This window comes from Hydra vulgaris, chromosome 03, assembly GCF_038396675.1.
Source record: "Hydra vulgaris chromosome 03, alternate assembly HydraT2T_AEP".
Lineage (NCBI taxonomy): Eukaryota > Metazoa > Cnidaria > Hydrozoa > Anthoathecata > Hydridae > Hydra > Hydra vulgaris.
In genome coordinates this window covers 44,048,343-44,066,326 of record NC_088922.1, presented here as the reverse complement: position 1 = coordinate 44,066,326, position 17,984 = coordinate 44,048,343, and the positions used below count along the sequence as shown (strand labels likewise).

General features: G+C 26.6%; 1 protein-coding gene across 5 annotated transcripts in view; it reads right to left on the bottom strand.

Moving 5' to 3' along the window:
- Positions 1 to 17,984, bottom strand: part of LOC100206794 (uncharacterized) — a 71,448-nt gene that overhangs the window by 16,252 nt on the left and 37,212 nt on the right. For all 5 annotated transcript variants that reach the window (XM_065793338.1, XM_065793342.1, XM_065793339.1 and 2 more), the window contains 4 exons: positions 6,086 to 6,211; positions 5,583 to 5,666; positions 4,792 to 4,849; positions 3,987 to 4,201 (listed from right to left, as the gene is read on the bottom strand). In XM_065793338.1, the coding sequence (XP_065649410.1) occupies positions 3,987 to 4,201; positions 4,792 to 4,849; positions 5,583 to 5,666; positions 6,086 to 6,211 (483 nt within the window). The remainder of the gene's footprint in view (positions 1 to 3,986; positions 4,202 to 4,791; positions 4,850 to 5,582; positions 5,667 to 6,085; positions 6,212 to 17,984) is intronic.

Sequence of the window (17,984 nt, the reverse complement as noted above, 5' to 3'; positions counted from 1 at the left end):
AATAAAAAAATATTATCTATATATATATATATATATATATATATATATATATATATATATATATATATATATATATATATATATATATATGTACATATATATATATATATATATATATATATATATATATATGTACATATATATATATATATATATATATATATATATATATATATATATGTATATATACATATATATATATATATATATATATATATATATATATATATATATATATATATATATATATATATATATATATATATATATATATATATATATATATATAGATATATATAGATATATATATATATAGATATATATATATACAGTAGCGTGCAAAAGTAACCGGACAAGAGCATAACTTGAGATAACTTTTGAATGAAAAGTCCAACTTCTTTCAAATTTTCACTGAAATGTCAAAAAATTGATTACAAATCTAAAAACAAAAGAATTTTTACTAAATCTAAGCAATTTAATCTTAAAAGTTCATTTAATTAAAATATGCAAGTGCAAAAGTATTGAATAAGATTTTTTTTTTAAACATTTTTTAAATTGAAAATGCTTTATTTTAAAGTATTGCTTTACTATTTTGTCAGGAAGCCCTTAGCATTAATTACTGCTTGACAGTGACAAGGCATTGAGTCCACAAGCTTCATAATCACAATAATTTTAGTTTTTGCCATTCTTTTTCAGAGTATTCAATAAATCACATTTACTTGTTAGTTTTTGACCTGAAATTTGTCAATCAATGAGCTTACATAGACATTCTATTACTTTCTATATACTTTAATTCTATTGAATTAAAGACACTTTAATTCAATAGAATTAAAGTAAGGACTTTGCTAAGGCTATTCGATTAATCGAATTTCATTGGTTTTAAAAAAGTTTTTCACAAGGGTTGAAGTGTGCTTTGGGTCATTGTCCTTTTAAAACATCCTTCCTCAAAGCATTTTGTCTTTAGCATGTGGTAGCATAACATTCTTAACTATATATTTGTACATATTTTTGTCCATTATGCCATCAATCAAATGGATAGGACCGATACAATCTTCATTCAAGTTAGCCCAGTTCATAACGTTTCGACTTCTGTGCTTTACTGTTGATAGCTGGTATTTAGGATCGTTTTTATGGCCTTTTGGTCAATGGACATATCTAATATTATCAGACCCAAATAACATAAACTTAAATTCATCACTAAAAAGTACTTTCAATCACTGTTTTCTTGCCCAAATCAAATGTTCATTAGCAAATCTGAAGCACGCTTTTCGATTCTTTATATAAATAAAAAGTTTCTTTGTAGGACGTCTTCCAAGTAGATTTGCAGACCTCAAAAGACGCTAGATTGTGTCAACACCACATTTTTCATGATAAAGTTCTTTAATTATAGCATTTACCAAAACAGCATTTTGGCGTGGAACATTTTTCAGGGCTCAGGGATGGATATTTCAGCAGGATAATGACTCAAAAGACACTTCAACCCTTATAAAAGACTTTTTCAAAAACAAAAAAACTCAATTAATGAAATTGACATAGCAAAGTCCTGACCTTAATTCTATTGAACATCTGTGGAAACACATAGATTGACAAATTTCAGGTTGAAAATCAGCAAGTAAATTTGATTTATTGAATATTCTGAAACAAGAATGGCGAAAAATCAAAATTATTGTGATTAGCTGGTTATTAAAATTATATAAATTATTGTGATTAAGTTATATAAATTATTGTGTTATATAAATTATATAAATTTTATATAAATATAGGGTTATATAAATTATTGTGATTAAGCTGGTGGACGCAATGCCTTGTCACTGTCAAGCAGTAATTAATGCTAAGGGCTTCCCAACAAAGTACTAAAGCAATTTACTCTAAAATAAAGTATTTTCAATTTAAAAAATGTTTAAAAAAAAAATCTAATTCAAGTTTTTTTTTCTGTCCGGATACTTTGGCACGTGGAAATTTTAATTAAATGAACTTTTAAGATTAGATTGCTTAGATTTAGTAAAAATTCATTTGTTTTTAGATTTGTAATCAATATTTTGACATTTCAGTGAAAATTTGAAAGAAATTGGACTTTTCATTCAAAAGTTATCTCAAGTTATGCTCTTGTCCGGTTACTTTTGCACGCTACTGTATATATATATATATATATATATATATATATATATATATATATATATATATATATATATATATATATGTATATATATATATATATATATGTATATTTATACACACACATATATATATATAAATATTGCATTATATTATTTACATCTGTGTGTTATATATATTTAACTTATGTTAAGTATATATAACTTTAATTTTTCTTTAGAGCTATATTCAATGAACTTTTATTTTATTAAATTGTTTATTACAATGTTTTGTGTTGTTGTTTTAAGCATAAGTGTATATGCATATATATATATATATATATATATATATATACATATATATATATATATATATATATATATATATATATATATATATGTATATATTTACATATATATATATATATATATATATATATATATATATATATATATATATATATATATATATATGTATATATGTATATATGTATATATGTATATATATATATATATATATATATATATATATATATATATATATATATATATATATATATATATATATATATATATGTATATATGTATATATGTATATATATATATATATATATATATATATATATATATATATATATCGACTCTTGATTGGTCATTCTTAATTTTTCTAATAAAATAAGAAGTTAATGTTTTTTTTAAAAAAAAAACTGTTTTAAAGACTGGAAAAGTTTATAAACATTTTTTTTTAAAGTTTTTTTTATTATTTGATAGACTGCCTACCCCAACCAAACCCTCAGTCGATGTAACAGCACTTCATTGTAGCAGCAGGCTATAAGATAGTTGATGTAGCAGCACTCTCTTGTAGTAGCAGGCTATAAGATTGTCAATAAAGCTACATTCCTCCCATGTTTTACAGTGAAAAAATAAAATTAAAAACATTCAGAATGTTTTGTAAAACATTCTAGTCATTTAATTTGCACTTTTGTGGTTTTTAAAAAAACAATAAATTTAATTAGTTTCCTCAATTAATGCATTTTAACATAATCTGACCTTTATTTTGTCTTGTTAGATGTCATAGAGTGCCTTTTTTTACCGCAAATGGTAAATTTGTGATAAAAGAAACGGCACATAACTTCTCTACGAATTTTACTATAGGTTTTTACTTATAAATATATATATATATATATATATATATACATACATACATATATATATATATATATATATATATATATATATATATATATATATATATATACACACACCACACACACACACATATATAAACATATATATATATGTATATATATATATATATATATATATATATATATATATATATATATATATATATATATGTATATATATACATTATATCATGATAGACATATAAATAAGCATTTATATGCCTATCATGAGTAATGTTTTACTATGTCTGCTATGAGTAAGTGGACACTAAAATATTTTACTTTAATAGACACTCTCAAATTTTTTTATGTCTAAGTAAATCTTTTTATGGTTTTATTAATTTTATATTGTTTTATTGTTATTTTTGTTAATAAACATTCGTTTTATTTTTTACATCGTTAGATAATAAAGCAAAAGAAATAAAACAGCTTAAATTATTAAAAGGTAAAAAACTATTTTTGACTTTTCCAAAAAAGTAATTGTTGAACTAAGGAAGTGTGTTTAAAACTTTTCTTTCTACTTTATCCAGAAGCAACAGAATGTTGGGAATACACTTCGAAATAACAATCATATACAAGTAAAAAATAAAATTGAAATTTTTAAATATTTTTATAAAATCCACCCATTGTTACTATATTTCTGTACTAGTTTCTTTTAGGAACATAACATAAAACACAAAAGAAACACAAGGAACACAAAGTAAACCTGTGAAAGTGCTGTTGTCAAAATAACTGTAAATATTCCAAGCAAAAACACAGGAGAGCGATTGAGTCCAGCAGACCAATAAATTGTTGTGTACAAGATAACTTGTGGTATTAGCATAATCGGAAGGTCAACTATGTTTTTTGCAGTAAAGTATGCAGAAAGACGATACATACCTGATGAACGTTCTTTGGCAATAACTTTTTTTTCTGCAGGAACTGAAAAATAAACAGAACACTTTTTCACCAAATATATAATGTAACAACCATATTACTAGCTTTTACTTGTAAAATAGAAGTAAAAAAAACTGGAAGTAATAACTGGTAGTGTTGCATAACACATGTTGTATAACACATATGTTGTGCAAACATGTTGTATAATGCATATCTTGTGCAAACAGAATATATAGGCAAAGCAAAGATTATTTAAAAAAAAGTCTATAAAACTTTTTGAGAACATATATTTTGAAATAACTTTTGCAATTTAACTATAGTTATAATAATACGTGATCTATATTTATATTGTACGTGATCTCTATTTAGATTTGGCATAATCATACTTATCAAATAAAAAACTTTCATTAAACGTTAAATTTGCTGCTAATAATAAGTAAGTTATTAAAAAAAATGTACTTTTTAAGAACCCATTCTCCTTTTTTTTATTAGGTACCATTCTAATAATGAATTAAGCAGTCAATTTTTATGGAATATTTACTTATTTACTTAAATGCAGTAATAGAATATTAACTGTTTACTTGGATACTATAATAAAATGTTGACTTACATACCATAATAAAATGTTTACGTACATGTCATAATAGAATGCATCATTTGACGCATAAATATATACATCAAAGCAAAAAATATCTAAACAACAAAGAAGAAAAATAAACTTCAAGTTTTAAAGCAATTTACAAAATTTTTAACCTAAAGGGATCCCAAACCTTTGAAAAAAACAACGTTTAAGCTAAATTTTTTTGGTTAAAACAAAAGAATAAATGCATAACAATCATCGACATGTTAAAGCATTGAAAGAAAAACTAACTTATTTTAATTGAAGCTCACCTTCTCTGTTTTGTTGCAACCAAATAGTCTTCATAATATACGCTACAATATACAGACTTGATAATTTATTTAAGTGTGTTTAATTCCTAAGAGTTTTAGTACATGACGTCATTGATTTTTTTGTTTGTTTAAGAGATCGATTGTGTAAACAACAAAAAAATCAATGATGCCATGTAATAAAACTGGAATAAAACACGCTTGAATAAATTGCCTATAAAAATCTGTAGATTGCGGCATATATTATGAAGACTATTTGGCCTACAACAAAACCGAAAAGGCAAGCTTCAACTAAAATAAAAAGTTAGTTTAGTGTTTCTTGGTATGCATTTATTCTTTTGTTTTAATCAAAAAAATTTAGCCCAAACATTTTTTTTTATCATTCTCTTCAATTTGAACACAACATATCTAAGAGGTTTGGGATCCCTTTAATGATTTTAATTTGTAAAGAATTATAATGTATTACAAAATAGCATAAAAATTTGTTGACTGTATAATCTAATTTTTCATACACTTAAACAAAAAAATAATCAATTACCACTCCTTGTCTATCAGATATTGATGCTTCTGAATAAGGTGTATTAAACCATACTAAGCCTGCAATAATTGCTACAAAAATGACCTAAAACATAAGTATATGTAAAAATCAAAAATATATATGAAAATACTTTTCAAGTTTGTTTTGCAAAATGGTTAGAATATACAATTATAAAAATTTGTAGATATTATTTCTTAATATTTACATTTTGTGCTATAATCATCTAGTTTTAACGGGCCCTGTCACAATAAATTATTTAGATATAAAAGTAGCCTAAAGGGATTTTCAAAAATTTAAATTTTTTTATTTCATATAAAAACTAGTATTGAAAACAAAATAAAAAAACAATCTAAAAAAGAACATAACTTTATTAAATTAAAACAATATCATTCTTAATTAAAATCACTTGTTTGAGTGAGATTAAAGTAGATTAAGAACACATTTTACTGAGATTTAGTCAAGAATAATTCTTATAATAGAATTGACTGTAATACTTCCATTACCTGTATAAAGCTTAACTTATCCCATATTTCGCTTTTAGCTTCAATAAAAGAGCGTTGACATAATGCAGTAACTTGAGTACAGAAACCTGATGGCCATTTTTTACTTGAAAGAGATTGATCTAGATTCTTGATAGACATTAAAAAAAAAAAAAAAATTAAATGAAATTTAAACATTACTTTATCATAAGGAAAAGAAAAAGTTTTCTTTATATATATATATATATATATATATATATATATATATATATATATATATATATATATATATATATATATATATATATATATATATATATATATATATATATATATATATATATAACTCCTAACTGGTTGTCAGAAAGTTTTGTTGACAAAAAGTAAAAATTAAAATGCAAGACCGGAATTTTTTTTTGTTACTTGATAGACTGCCTGCCCTAACCAAACCCTCAGTCGATGTAGCAACACTCCCTTGCGAGTCAGGCTATTTGTCAGTCGATGTAGCAGCACTCTGTTGCGAGTCAGGCTATTTGTCAGTCGATGTAGCAGCACTTTGTTGCGAGTCAGGCTATAAGATAGTCGATGTAGCAACACTCTGTGCATGATTTACAGTAAAAAAAATAAAAATAAAAACATTTTATTAAAAAAAATAAAAATAAAAACATTGTTTATATTATTAAAAACATTCAGAATGTTTTTAAAAACATTCTGGTCAATTAAATTTGCGTTTTTGTGGGTTTTTTAAAAAACGATTAATTTGTAATTAAATTAATGATTTATACTTTCTGACAACACGCAAATAATGGACGAAAGTCAAAAGTAATTAAAAGTGACCTATTTGTTGGCATAAGAATCATTTTTTTCCTTCCGTACTCCCAAATGCAACAATCTATAGAACTATATAAATATATATATATACATATATATATATATATATATATATATATATATATATATATATATATATATATATATATATACACATATATATATATATATACATATATATATATATACATATATATATATATACATATATATATATATATACATATATATATATATATATATATATACATATATATACATATATATATATATACATATACATACATATATATATATATATATATATATATATATATTATATATATATATATATATATATATATATATATATTTATTAGGGTGGTAACTTTTTTTAAATTTATGTAGACATTGATCAAAAACAACACCTAAAAATCTATATTTAACATTTTAACAATTGTTAACCATTAGTAACAACAATATTATTCAACAGTAATATTCTAGAAGGAATGTTTTTGATATCTCATATTTAGTTGCAGCAAGAATAGCGCTTGTTAATATATTAAAAATATTTATAAATATTCACTCAATAACTGCCTGGTTTTCCTTCTAGAAAAATCTTCAACTCTATATATCAGCCAATTGTTGGAAATTAACTTCTGTTTGTTTGTTACCACTACAGTATTTTCTACAATGATAAGTTATTGTTTAGTGAAAGTAAAATATGATCGCATGTTTAGTCGAGCTAATAAAAGAATTTTTTTTAATTGCAGAGTTTCAATGGCTTTTAAGAAACCAAGTAATGATATTAACAAAAATTTTCTTTTGTGGACCAATAATCTGGTAACATTTAAAAAAACCATTCAACTAAGGAAAAGCATACCATTTATAGAAACATTGTAAAAGAATTACTGCAAAATAGCTCTGAAAAACCCTTCACATTTTTTGAAAGATAATGGCAGATACCATTATCTTGCAAAAAATGTTAAGTGTTGCAAAGAAGATATAAAATGATTATAAAAGAATTGAAGTCTTTGTGGATCATAATGTTAAATTATTCCTGTCATAAAATTGAAGTCTATAGTGAAAAGAGTGGAAAATCTAATATCTGAAAACAACACTTTTATAAAGCGCCATGATCAAAAAGATGAAAAAGTAACTTTTGCTAGTATATTTGACATCACATGTACAAATGGAGAGTGGCTTATAAGCAGTTATATAAAAAACCAAGTCTTAAGTGGCAGAGAGGTGGGGGTATAAAACAACAAAATGCATACCAGCGCATCCTTGTAAAAAAATAAAGGAATCCAGTCAGTCCACTCTGTCAATCCCTAATTCCTCTGCAAAAGCTCAAATAGCAACTCAGAAAGCAACTCAGAAACTAATAATGACAAATCCTATGAGCCTCCAGAAAAAATAAAAATTATTTTGCCACACCATTCAACAACTACACCTTAGTCAGGAATGTTAACATAAGTACCATGAATGTGTCTGAATTATGCAAGCAGTTATTTGCTGACAGTGTTAGCTGTCCCACCCCCTCCCATATATGAATTCTGGAAGCAATAAAGAAACAGAATGAAAAGATGAAGATAAATATGAAGAGAACTGTGAAGGGAGAAAATTGGGCAGTGCATTTTGATGGAAAGAAGGTTAATGGCAAGATACTGCAAGTGGTATTAATCAAAAACATCAATAAGAAGTCAAATTAGGTGTTATAACTCTGAAAAAATTGAGAGCGCAAACAATAGGTATGGATATAAAAGATATTCTGGATAATTTTGAATTGTGGGCATCAATATCAATGATTGTCATGTATACAACGGCTGTGAAATCTGGCAGGAAAAATGGAGTTAAATTCATTCTACAGCGCCAGCAGAAACTAATGAATTTACTTGTGGCACAATATGTTGGCTGCTAAAACCATTTTTGGACTGCACTTTAAAACATATCATGGATGAAATCTTAGGTGATAACTATTCTCCAGAAATCGTGCATTTTGTTGATGACATTTTGGATGAATATGATTCTCTATAGACAAAACTTGTGCAAAGCCAAACAAGAATGAATTTCTCTACTATTATATGTAGAGATTACATGTTGTTTAATTTGGAGCTGGTATATACCTTTTCTCTATTTCCCCAACAATGGAAAAATCCTGTATATGAAATTTTGTGGATTGCTAAACTTGAGCAATGGAATTCACATGGAATCTATGCTATCCTGGCTTTTATTTTATTTCCTCAAATAAGAAATCAACTGCAGCAGATTTGTTCATTTATTTGTGAAATTTGGCTGCAGTACTGGTTTTCAGATTTTCAAGAAAACTCCAATACTATGCTGGCAGATGATGTTTAAAATAATGAAAATGCTAACAAGTGTTTTGGTGTAAAAAACCATCAATAATTGACAGCCAGCGCAACAATAGTTGTGCAGAGAGAACTGTACATTTAATGCAATCTTTGAATTGCAATCTTTGAATTGTAATCTATAATACAATCTTTAATGCAATCTTTAATGCAACCTTTAATGCAATCTTTGAATTGCAATCTTTAATACAATCTTTGCATTGCAAAACTCTTGAGTCTCAATTTATATTTTATAAACAGTAAAAAGGATTTAATAATATGTTGCTTCACTTTCAATAACATTATTACACAAAGAACAAACTTTTTATTTTTTGATAGGTGATGTTTTTGAAAAGAAAACCAAAAATGAATACATATTTCCTCATTAAGACTTTTTTTTTTTATAGTGTAGAACCATGATCGTCACATTTTTTAAAAGATAGTCAGAAAGTTACCACCTTTTACACATATATTGTTGACATGCACACACACACATACATATATTGTTGCAAACTTAAGTACTCACTGGATTATTATATTGCACATGATAAAAAGTTTAATTATGAGAGAATTCGAGCTACGGCAGACATTATATATCAATTTATGTATTAAGAGCATTTGTTAGAGAAAAAAATTGACATGCTACTTTACAGGTTTTTTCATTCTTCTTTGTCTGAATGAGTGTCTAGAAGACTTCTTTAAAATTTAATTAAAAAAATGATGAAATCTATGATGTTTAATTTTTTTAGGGAAATATAAGAAAAACTAGGTTATTTTTTTCAATCAAATCTGACTTTACCGTCTATGATTACTTTGTTGCTGTTTTATTGTTGTAAGAAAATAAAATACAAATTTTTCATATTTTCAAGAATTTCCAATTAAAAAAGGTTACACATTGAAGCAATGAATTATGTTTCTGTAGATATGGTATAATTTTCATGAGGGTAAATTCAGTTAACAAAATAATGACTGCTTCACAGCTCAAGACAACACTGTCCATCATTCTCTTTAGCAGATGCCAACATTGCAATGGATTGTATATATAGCTTCAGAGGCCAGTTTAAAAAAGGAAATCTAAAGTAACATAAAGTAAAGAACTCAATAAGAGTGTTGTCATTCATCAACATAGGAATGTCAACAATATTACAATACTCATTACCTACTGCAAATTTCAAGCTATCACAGAAGAGGAATTGCTTTCAAGATCAATTTCTTATTCTAAGCAATAAGGTACTGTTGCGGTTCTAAAAATAGATTTCTGGATCGAAATTCAGACAAACAATACAAAATGTAAAGAAACCTAATACCAAGTTTGAAGAAAATGTATATAAAAGTGCAATAAAACAATGTAATTAGGATTTATTCTCATCAGATTCTTGCTACCATGAACATTTGCCAGCTGGTGTGATTTAAAAAAATTGGAATACCTAAAGATTCGATGATAAACTTGGAAAAAAGGATAAAGGAAAATAAAGCTTTCGAAATTATGTTTAAACAAAAAGTTTACATCTTGTTGATTTGCTTGTCAAAAAGAATGAAAATAATATTAACATAGATGCAGATAATAAGTATAATCATTATAACAACAGGCCTTGCAGGAGTAAATGAGCACTAGAGCGGAGAAAAAGCTCTCCTAAAATTAACATGGCAAGCCATGCGAGCTGCTCCTCTAAACTGCTTTTTACGAGAGCTATTTATTAATATAAAAACTGCTTATTAAATACAAAATTTGGTTTTATACTTGTTACAAGCATATGTTTGCAATGCTAATGCTACAATAATATACACATAACAAGCGTCATTTATTGAGACATGAAAAATTCTTTAAACGTAAAATATTTTTTTTGAAAAAACCGTGACTGTTTCTTATCTAATAAATTAAATTTTTTTGACTTTGCTTTTTTCATTTTAGTTAAAAATGATAATGATACTTTTGAGAGAAAAAAAACTTTTGCGAGAGCTGCAAATTGCTCCCGTAAAACGTTTCAGGGGAGTGTGGGCAAGCGCGAGAGCTGAAGCTCTCGCTTCCTGCCGAGGCCTGTAACAAAGAAATTTGTTAACACTATTAGTTCTGATATAAATACAGAATGCAGCATTGTTGATTTTAATACTGGAAATAGCCATGATGTTTATTGTCAATTTTCTGTATCATTTGGTCTTTTATTATATGAACATTAAAAATATGATTTTATCGCCTTAATGAAACTTAATTTTCTACTTCTATTCACTTTCTTGGACCAATTATCAACGTTCATATTTCAGCTCAAGTAGTGTAAGGGTTAAAGCAAAGTCTTGATAGTTATCTGTAAAAAAAAAAAGCAAAAACATGTACCAAATTTTATGTAAGTGTAGCATTAGTGATGTCCTTTTATTTCAAAAGTGTGGAATTATGAAGTTTAATAATTTTAAGATTGTTTTCTTGTCTATAAAAGAATTTATAATTCAAGACTTGCTTTTAAAGAAACAAGCAACTATTTATATTGCACTATTTTTAAGTGTGTGAAAGTGTTGTAAAAAGCACAAATTTATTTTAAATGATTCAATGAACATATTTATTTAGATTCAAATAAAAATAAACAATTCAATCAAAATTCGGGTTATTTGATTGAGTGCTTTATTTATTGGTACTAGCATCTTAATTAGTTTGTTACTTGATAATGGGTAAACTTTTAACAATGCTTTTGTGCTTGAATACCTTTGTAAAATTTAAATTTTATTTTTACAAATTTAATTGTTAATTTATTTTGTTATTTTTTTTGTAAATTGCAATTTTTCACTTTTTTTTCTGGATTAGGTCGAGGTTGTCATGTGTTTGTAATGTTACCACACCCTTCAAAATGGTAGAAGCATTAAATTGTTCTGAAAACGCAATGATTAAAAAAACTTAAAAAAATTGTTTCAATTACTTTTTTTCATTCTAGTTTTAATAACAACCATTGTTATTAAAAGTGTAAAAAAATGTTTACATTGAATGTAAACATTTTTTTTATGCGGCTTTTTATTTCTAAGTACCTAATTGAGCTTCAGTAAATGATAAACTATTGTTAATTAATAACCAACTCTTTTAGTAAAATGTTTTAAGAATTGTTGAAAGGATAATTTGTATTGCATGTTAATATTGTGTGCACGTTTATAAAAGACCTGTAGCAATTGAGGGGTTAGCAGGGGCATTTGCCCCCCCCCCCCAATAAATTTCAAAAAAAAAAAATTTTGAAGTTATTTTTTTGAAAAAAACAAATGATTACAAATTAAGATATAAAAATAAAAAAAGGATAGAAAAAACCTAATTTGTTACCTGTATTTTCGGCGTAAGTTCCTTTAACAAAAATTTGTGACCTACTACTATTTGACCTACCCAGTAATATTGCCCCCCTCCCCCTGTGGCCGATTAGGGCGCAGGGCTATTTATAAAAAAAAAAGCACTGCCCTTCCCCCCCAATATAATGTTTGTTCCTACGGGCCTGTATAAACATGCCAATATTTAGCAATAATAAAAAATAAATGACATAAATTCCGTATAAAAGTTATCTATACTTTATTATAAACAGTTTGGTGGGTAATTTACACAAAAAAGTTGTATAGAATTCAAATTAAAAAAAAAGTAAAGAAGTGATTAAGATAAATCTTTACATTACTTTACACTATATTGTTGTTTAAACAATTTTAAACACAACAGGTTTTTAGCATTTTTATTACCAATTCTTAACAACTTTGTGGTTCTTTTATATCCACTTCTTTGCGTGATCTCTTTATAACCACTTCTTCAAGTGATACAATCTTTCTTAATGCTTTAATAAGCACTTCTTCACGTGGTACAATCTTTCTTAACTCTTTTATAACCACTTTTTTACATGATACAATCTTTCTAGCTCTCTTAAAGCTAATCTTACCACTTTCTCACACAACTTAACTGAACAACAGCCTATTGCAAATCAATTTTTAATTCCAAAAAAAAGAAACTATGTTAGTAAATATTTCTTCACTGGAATAAAAATTATGTCATTTTTTTGGCAAGTCTTCATAATGATTTTCTTATAACATTCTTAATTATCAAAAATTCTTTAAGGATTTTCTCTTATTTTTCGCAATGTTATCACCTCATTCAACATGACTGCCGATGCAATTGTTTTTGTTTGACGTCAGAGCGACTTAATTGCAATGTGTATATAAAGATTCCTTTGTGTGATCCTTATACAAGTACTAATATATAAAAAAAGTAAATTTAAAAAAAGATTAAAAACCATTTTGAATAAATTTTAGTTGAAATTAAGTTGAAATTTAAGCTTTCTTAAAAGTTATGGATTAAAACTTATTTTTGAATAATATTTTTATAATTATTTGTATATATATTAATTATAAATAAATACATTTGTATAATATTTTGTATATACTGGATAAAATATTTTTGTAAATATGTTCTCTCAAGTCTTTAATATAAGGAAGGGAGGGGAAATAAAAAGGGTGGGGTGGGAAGTCCAGATCTAATAAACGAGGGGGGAGGAGTTTAATAAAAGGAAGGAGGGGTGGGAATTTTTTTATGTTACATTAAAAGAATTTTTTTTATATAAAAATTTCAGTTTATAAATCCGGGCTAATATTTTTTACAAAACACGCATAAAACTATTTAATTCTAGAGTGGCTTGTGATCAAATGCGCATTTTCTAACAACTGTTTTGATATAATTTCAATAGGATTTAATATGCTGATATAAGTTTTAAACTTTAGTGAGAAAAAAACCAAAAGCTCATTTTTGAAAAGTCGAGATTTACTTGATCGGCGATTTTTAAAGCCTCAGACTGAAATTATTTTTTCTAATTTTTAAGGCAAATTTTAACTGATTTTTTGTTGTTGTTGTTGTTGATGACAAGTAAAAATGATTAAACAGGGAAGGGAGGGAGCAGGGGAAGGCGGGGCCTCAACAATCCTGTGACGGGTGCGAAAATTTTCAAAATATCAATAAACATCCCCCATCTTTTATTAAGGACTCAAGAGTACTTATTTAATTTGGTCGCAACTTTTGAAAAGAAATTTGTATACTTATTAACTAAATATATTTTTAACATTTTTATTTTAAAAATATGATTTTAACAGTCAATGTCTAGAGAGCTAGTTAATATTTTTCTGACCTTGTGAAATTCCTTTTGTTTAAGCATTTACTCTCAGTTGCTTAATACAAAGGAGGGGTAATTAGTTAACTTTTGAAAAATATGCCCACCCTAAGCATATTTATTAAATTCAATAATTTATTAAATTTCACACCAAAGAAATCTACTGAGATAAAAATAAAAACTTGGAGTCAGGCTTTAAAATGTCAAATTTAAACTAAATAATCAAAATGAAAACTTTCATTGTAATCAGCTGTTAAAAATTCACAAACACTAAACAAGAAATCAAAAAATTATAAAATCAAAGAGTTGTTATTGAAAACTGAATAAATTGTATTGTTATACATTTTTTAGTTGTTTGTCTGCATTTCGATCCCAGATAGGGTTTGGGAAAACGCGGCATTTTTAGACCCGACGAGTCCGAGTCGAGTCTAAGAATATTTATCGGGTTCGGTTCCGGGTCCAAAACTTCTTTTTAACTTGCAATTCTAACAATAGCATGAAAGGATTTTTTGTTCTCACGCCGATTTTTAAAAATGGATTTAGTAAACGTTGAGGTAAATAAAACATCTTTTAGCCAGTTCAACGTCTAACATAAATATATTATTCGAAACTTATTATAATCTTACCTAATAACTACCAAATAAACTTGACATTACTTTTTTAAAAATATCGCATTTTATAAAATGCATGTAAATATAATAGCAAAAATAAACTCAACTCAATTAAAATAGTTGCAAGTGTTTAATACAAAACAGAGCCATTACTTTTACTTAAAAAATAAAACTTTAAAAAAACTAATGCACTTAATGAACTGTCCGATAATCTAGAACGAATTCTTGAACAGCAGTTGGATGCTACAGAAAATGTTCGTTCGGAATTTGTTGATGTTGGTTTTATCGTCATTAACGCTTGATACAATTTTTCTAAATATACAGATCTTTTTTTAAATTTTGAAAGTAATAAAAATTCTTTTTTAATATCAGCTAATTTATCTCCGCAACTTGGCAAAATTGGACATTTCGCACTTTCTAATATTTTATGTAGTTCTTCCTCCAGTGTTAATGGCAGTGTGTTTCCTGTAGTATTTTCATTATTTTCAACTGAATGCCCCTGTTCATGTGTGTTTTGCTGTTCTTCATCCTCACCAAATAATCTCTTCAGTAAATCTGTTGTATATAACTGTATTTTCTTTGAAAGCATAGTACCATTTACAAGAGAATCAAATAGCTCTTCTATTTCTTGGTTTTTACGGCTATTTATTCAAGTTTTCATCGTCATTAGTAGCTCTCAACTTAAATTACCATTGGTTTCTTTTAATATTCTTAACATAAAATCAATTGCTAATCGGGCTGTTGCAAGATTAACATCGTCTCTGCTAAGAGCCTCAACAGTTAATTTAATAGGCTTGAGAGTATTTTCCAGTTCATTTAATAATTCTATATTAATTTTCTATTAAATGAATACTTCTAATATCTTGCAGAGCTTCTTTAATGATATAAAATAATATTAAAAATCTAGATATCATTTCGATCATTGAGTTCCAACGAGTTCTTACGTTTAGCACTACCTGAAGTTCATTTCCTTAAACTATTTTGATCTTTTCTTGCAAAATATTATTTCTCACAGAAGAGCTTTTAAAAAATTTAACAATTATACGAACACTTTTTATATTTTCTTCTACATTGCCTAAATTTGTTAATTCAACTTGTCCGTACTCTTCGACGTCACCGTCGCTCTCGGCAGAATATTATTTTTCATTTTGATCATCATTATTATCATCTTGACCACGTTCATTTCTATCTCCATTAACGTCATCTTCATCTTGCAGGACGGTAATACTTTTCTTTTTATATAGTACATCACAAACAGCTAAGTGTATAGTGTGATTCAAACACAAATTATAGAGACCAGGAGATTCTCGTCCGAATTCATTACACTTGCACCGTCGCCGGTTAAACCAGCTATATATTTTTTTAAATTAATATTATGTGTTTAAATGTTATTCTACTTTTTCAACTAACTGTACAGCTGTACATAAGTTAAAAATTCTCACTAAACCCAGATTATAAATTCAACCCAGATTATAGAGTCAATTCCATGCAAATTGATATTAAGATATTTCCGAATTTTCATACTCGTCCATTCATCTAGTGTAATGCTAAATTGTCGGCTTTCTTTATTTTTTTCTTGTAACAACTCTAATATTTCCAACTTCTTTTTTTCATAAAACTAATGAATTAAATTCATAACATCTCTTTCGGCTTTAGGAAGATTAAAACTTTATTTTACTAAACTTGGTGCCAGAATTTTCTCCTATTTCTTCCCGTGTTTAACTTTTAAATGTTTAATCATTGATGAAGTATTTCCATCTTTGTTTGATATTATCGTTGAACGCTTATTGCATTTTCTACTTTTCAAATCGGTACATTGAGTGAAATACTCCTACATTTTGGAGTGCTTAATGGGGCTGTAAAAAAATGTTCTAGTAAATTTATGATATTTAACTTTTTTCCTAAAATAGAGAAGTATTTAATAAATGAAAAGTGTTTTTTTTTAGTTTTTTAAATACGCGCTAAAAAAATTAACTTAAATTCAATCTTTCTAATCAAAAGTTTTTATATTAGCAAATGCTTTTAAAACATTTGTTAATATAGAAACATATTATATTAGCAAATCCTTTGGAGCATTCGCTTATATATAAAAACATTCAATTAGAAAAAATTTGAGTTATGAAGTTGATTCTTTTGGCGTGTATTTGGATATTCATGAAAACATACATAAACTTGAATGTTCTCAAAACATCTAAAAAGCCGTGGCCAAGTTTAACTTTAAGTTAGATTAACAAACCCTACTACTATATTTTTCTAGAAAGGTAGGGATCCAGCTTGACGACGAACCGCTGTCTACGAAACAAGGCAAAACATTCAAACAATGAGATTCGCCGAGCCTTAAACCGGGTATCGAATCCGGGTATTTACCCACAGACTCGCCGAGTCCGAGTCCGGGTACCCGGAACCAAAAAACCAGAATCCTTAGTGTTAATTTATTCAATATATGCGTGATGAAAGCTCAACGGTACCCTAATAAAAAGCCATGGTATTATGTCAAGACTGGAGTATATAGTTGTGTCTTCAGCAAATAGAGCTACTTTAAAGAAAGGATTTTCAGAACGATCATTAATATGGATGAGGAATAACACAGGAAAAACGGTGAAACCTAGTGGTATCAAGAAGTTACCGGAAATAAAGAAGAGTGTTGTACATCAAGGTTAATTTTTATATTGCTATTAAATGATTAAACAAGCTTGAATATTCTACCTGACACATTATATCACTTTTTTATTCAACTCCCCGTAGCTAAAGAGGCAACTACAGTCAAAGAAACTACTTTTTTTTCACTAAATTGATGTTACAATCCTCTATAAACCTTTCAAATCCAAAACAGGAACTTTGACAAACAAGACATAGTATCTCTGTGATAAGACCATTAGGTTTGTTTAGAGCACCTTAACAATTTAAGAAATACTGTGGTGTTTGGAAAGTGCTTAATTGATCACAGGTTCCCCATGCAACAAGATAATAACCAAATACACACATCTAAATACTATAATATTTGCAACAAAAAAAAATAACTTGCAAAAAACTCAAAATTATGGAT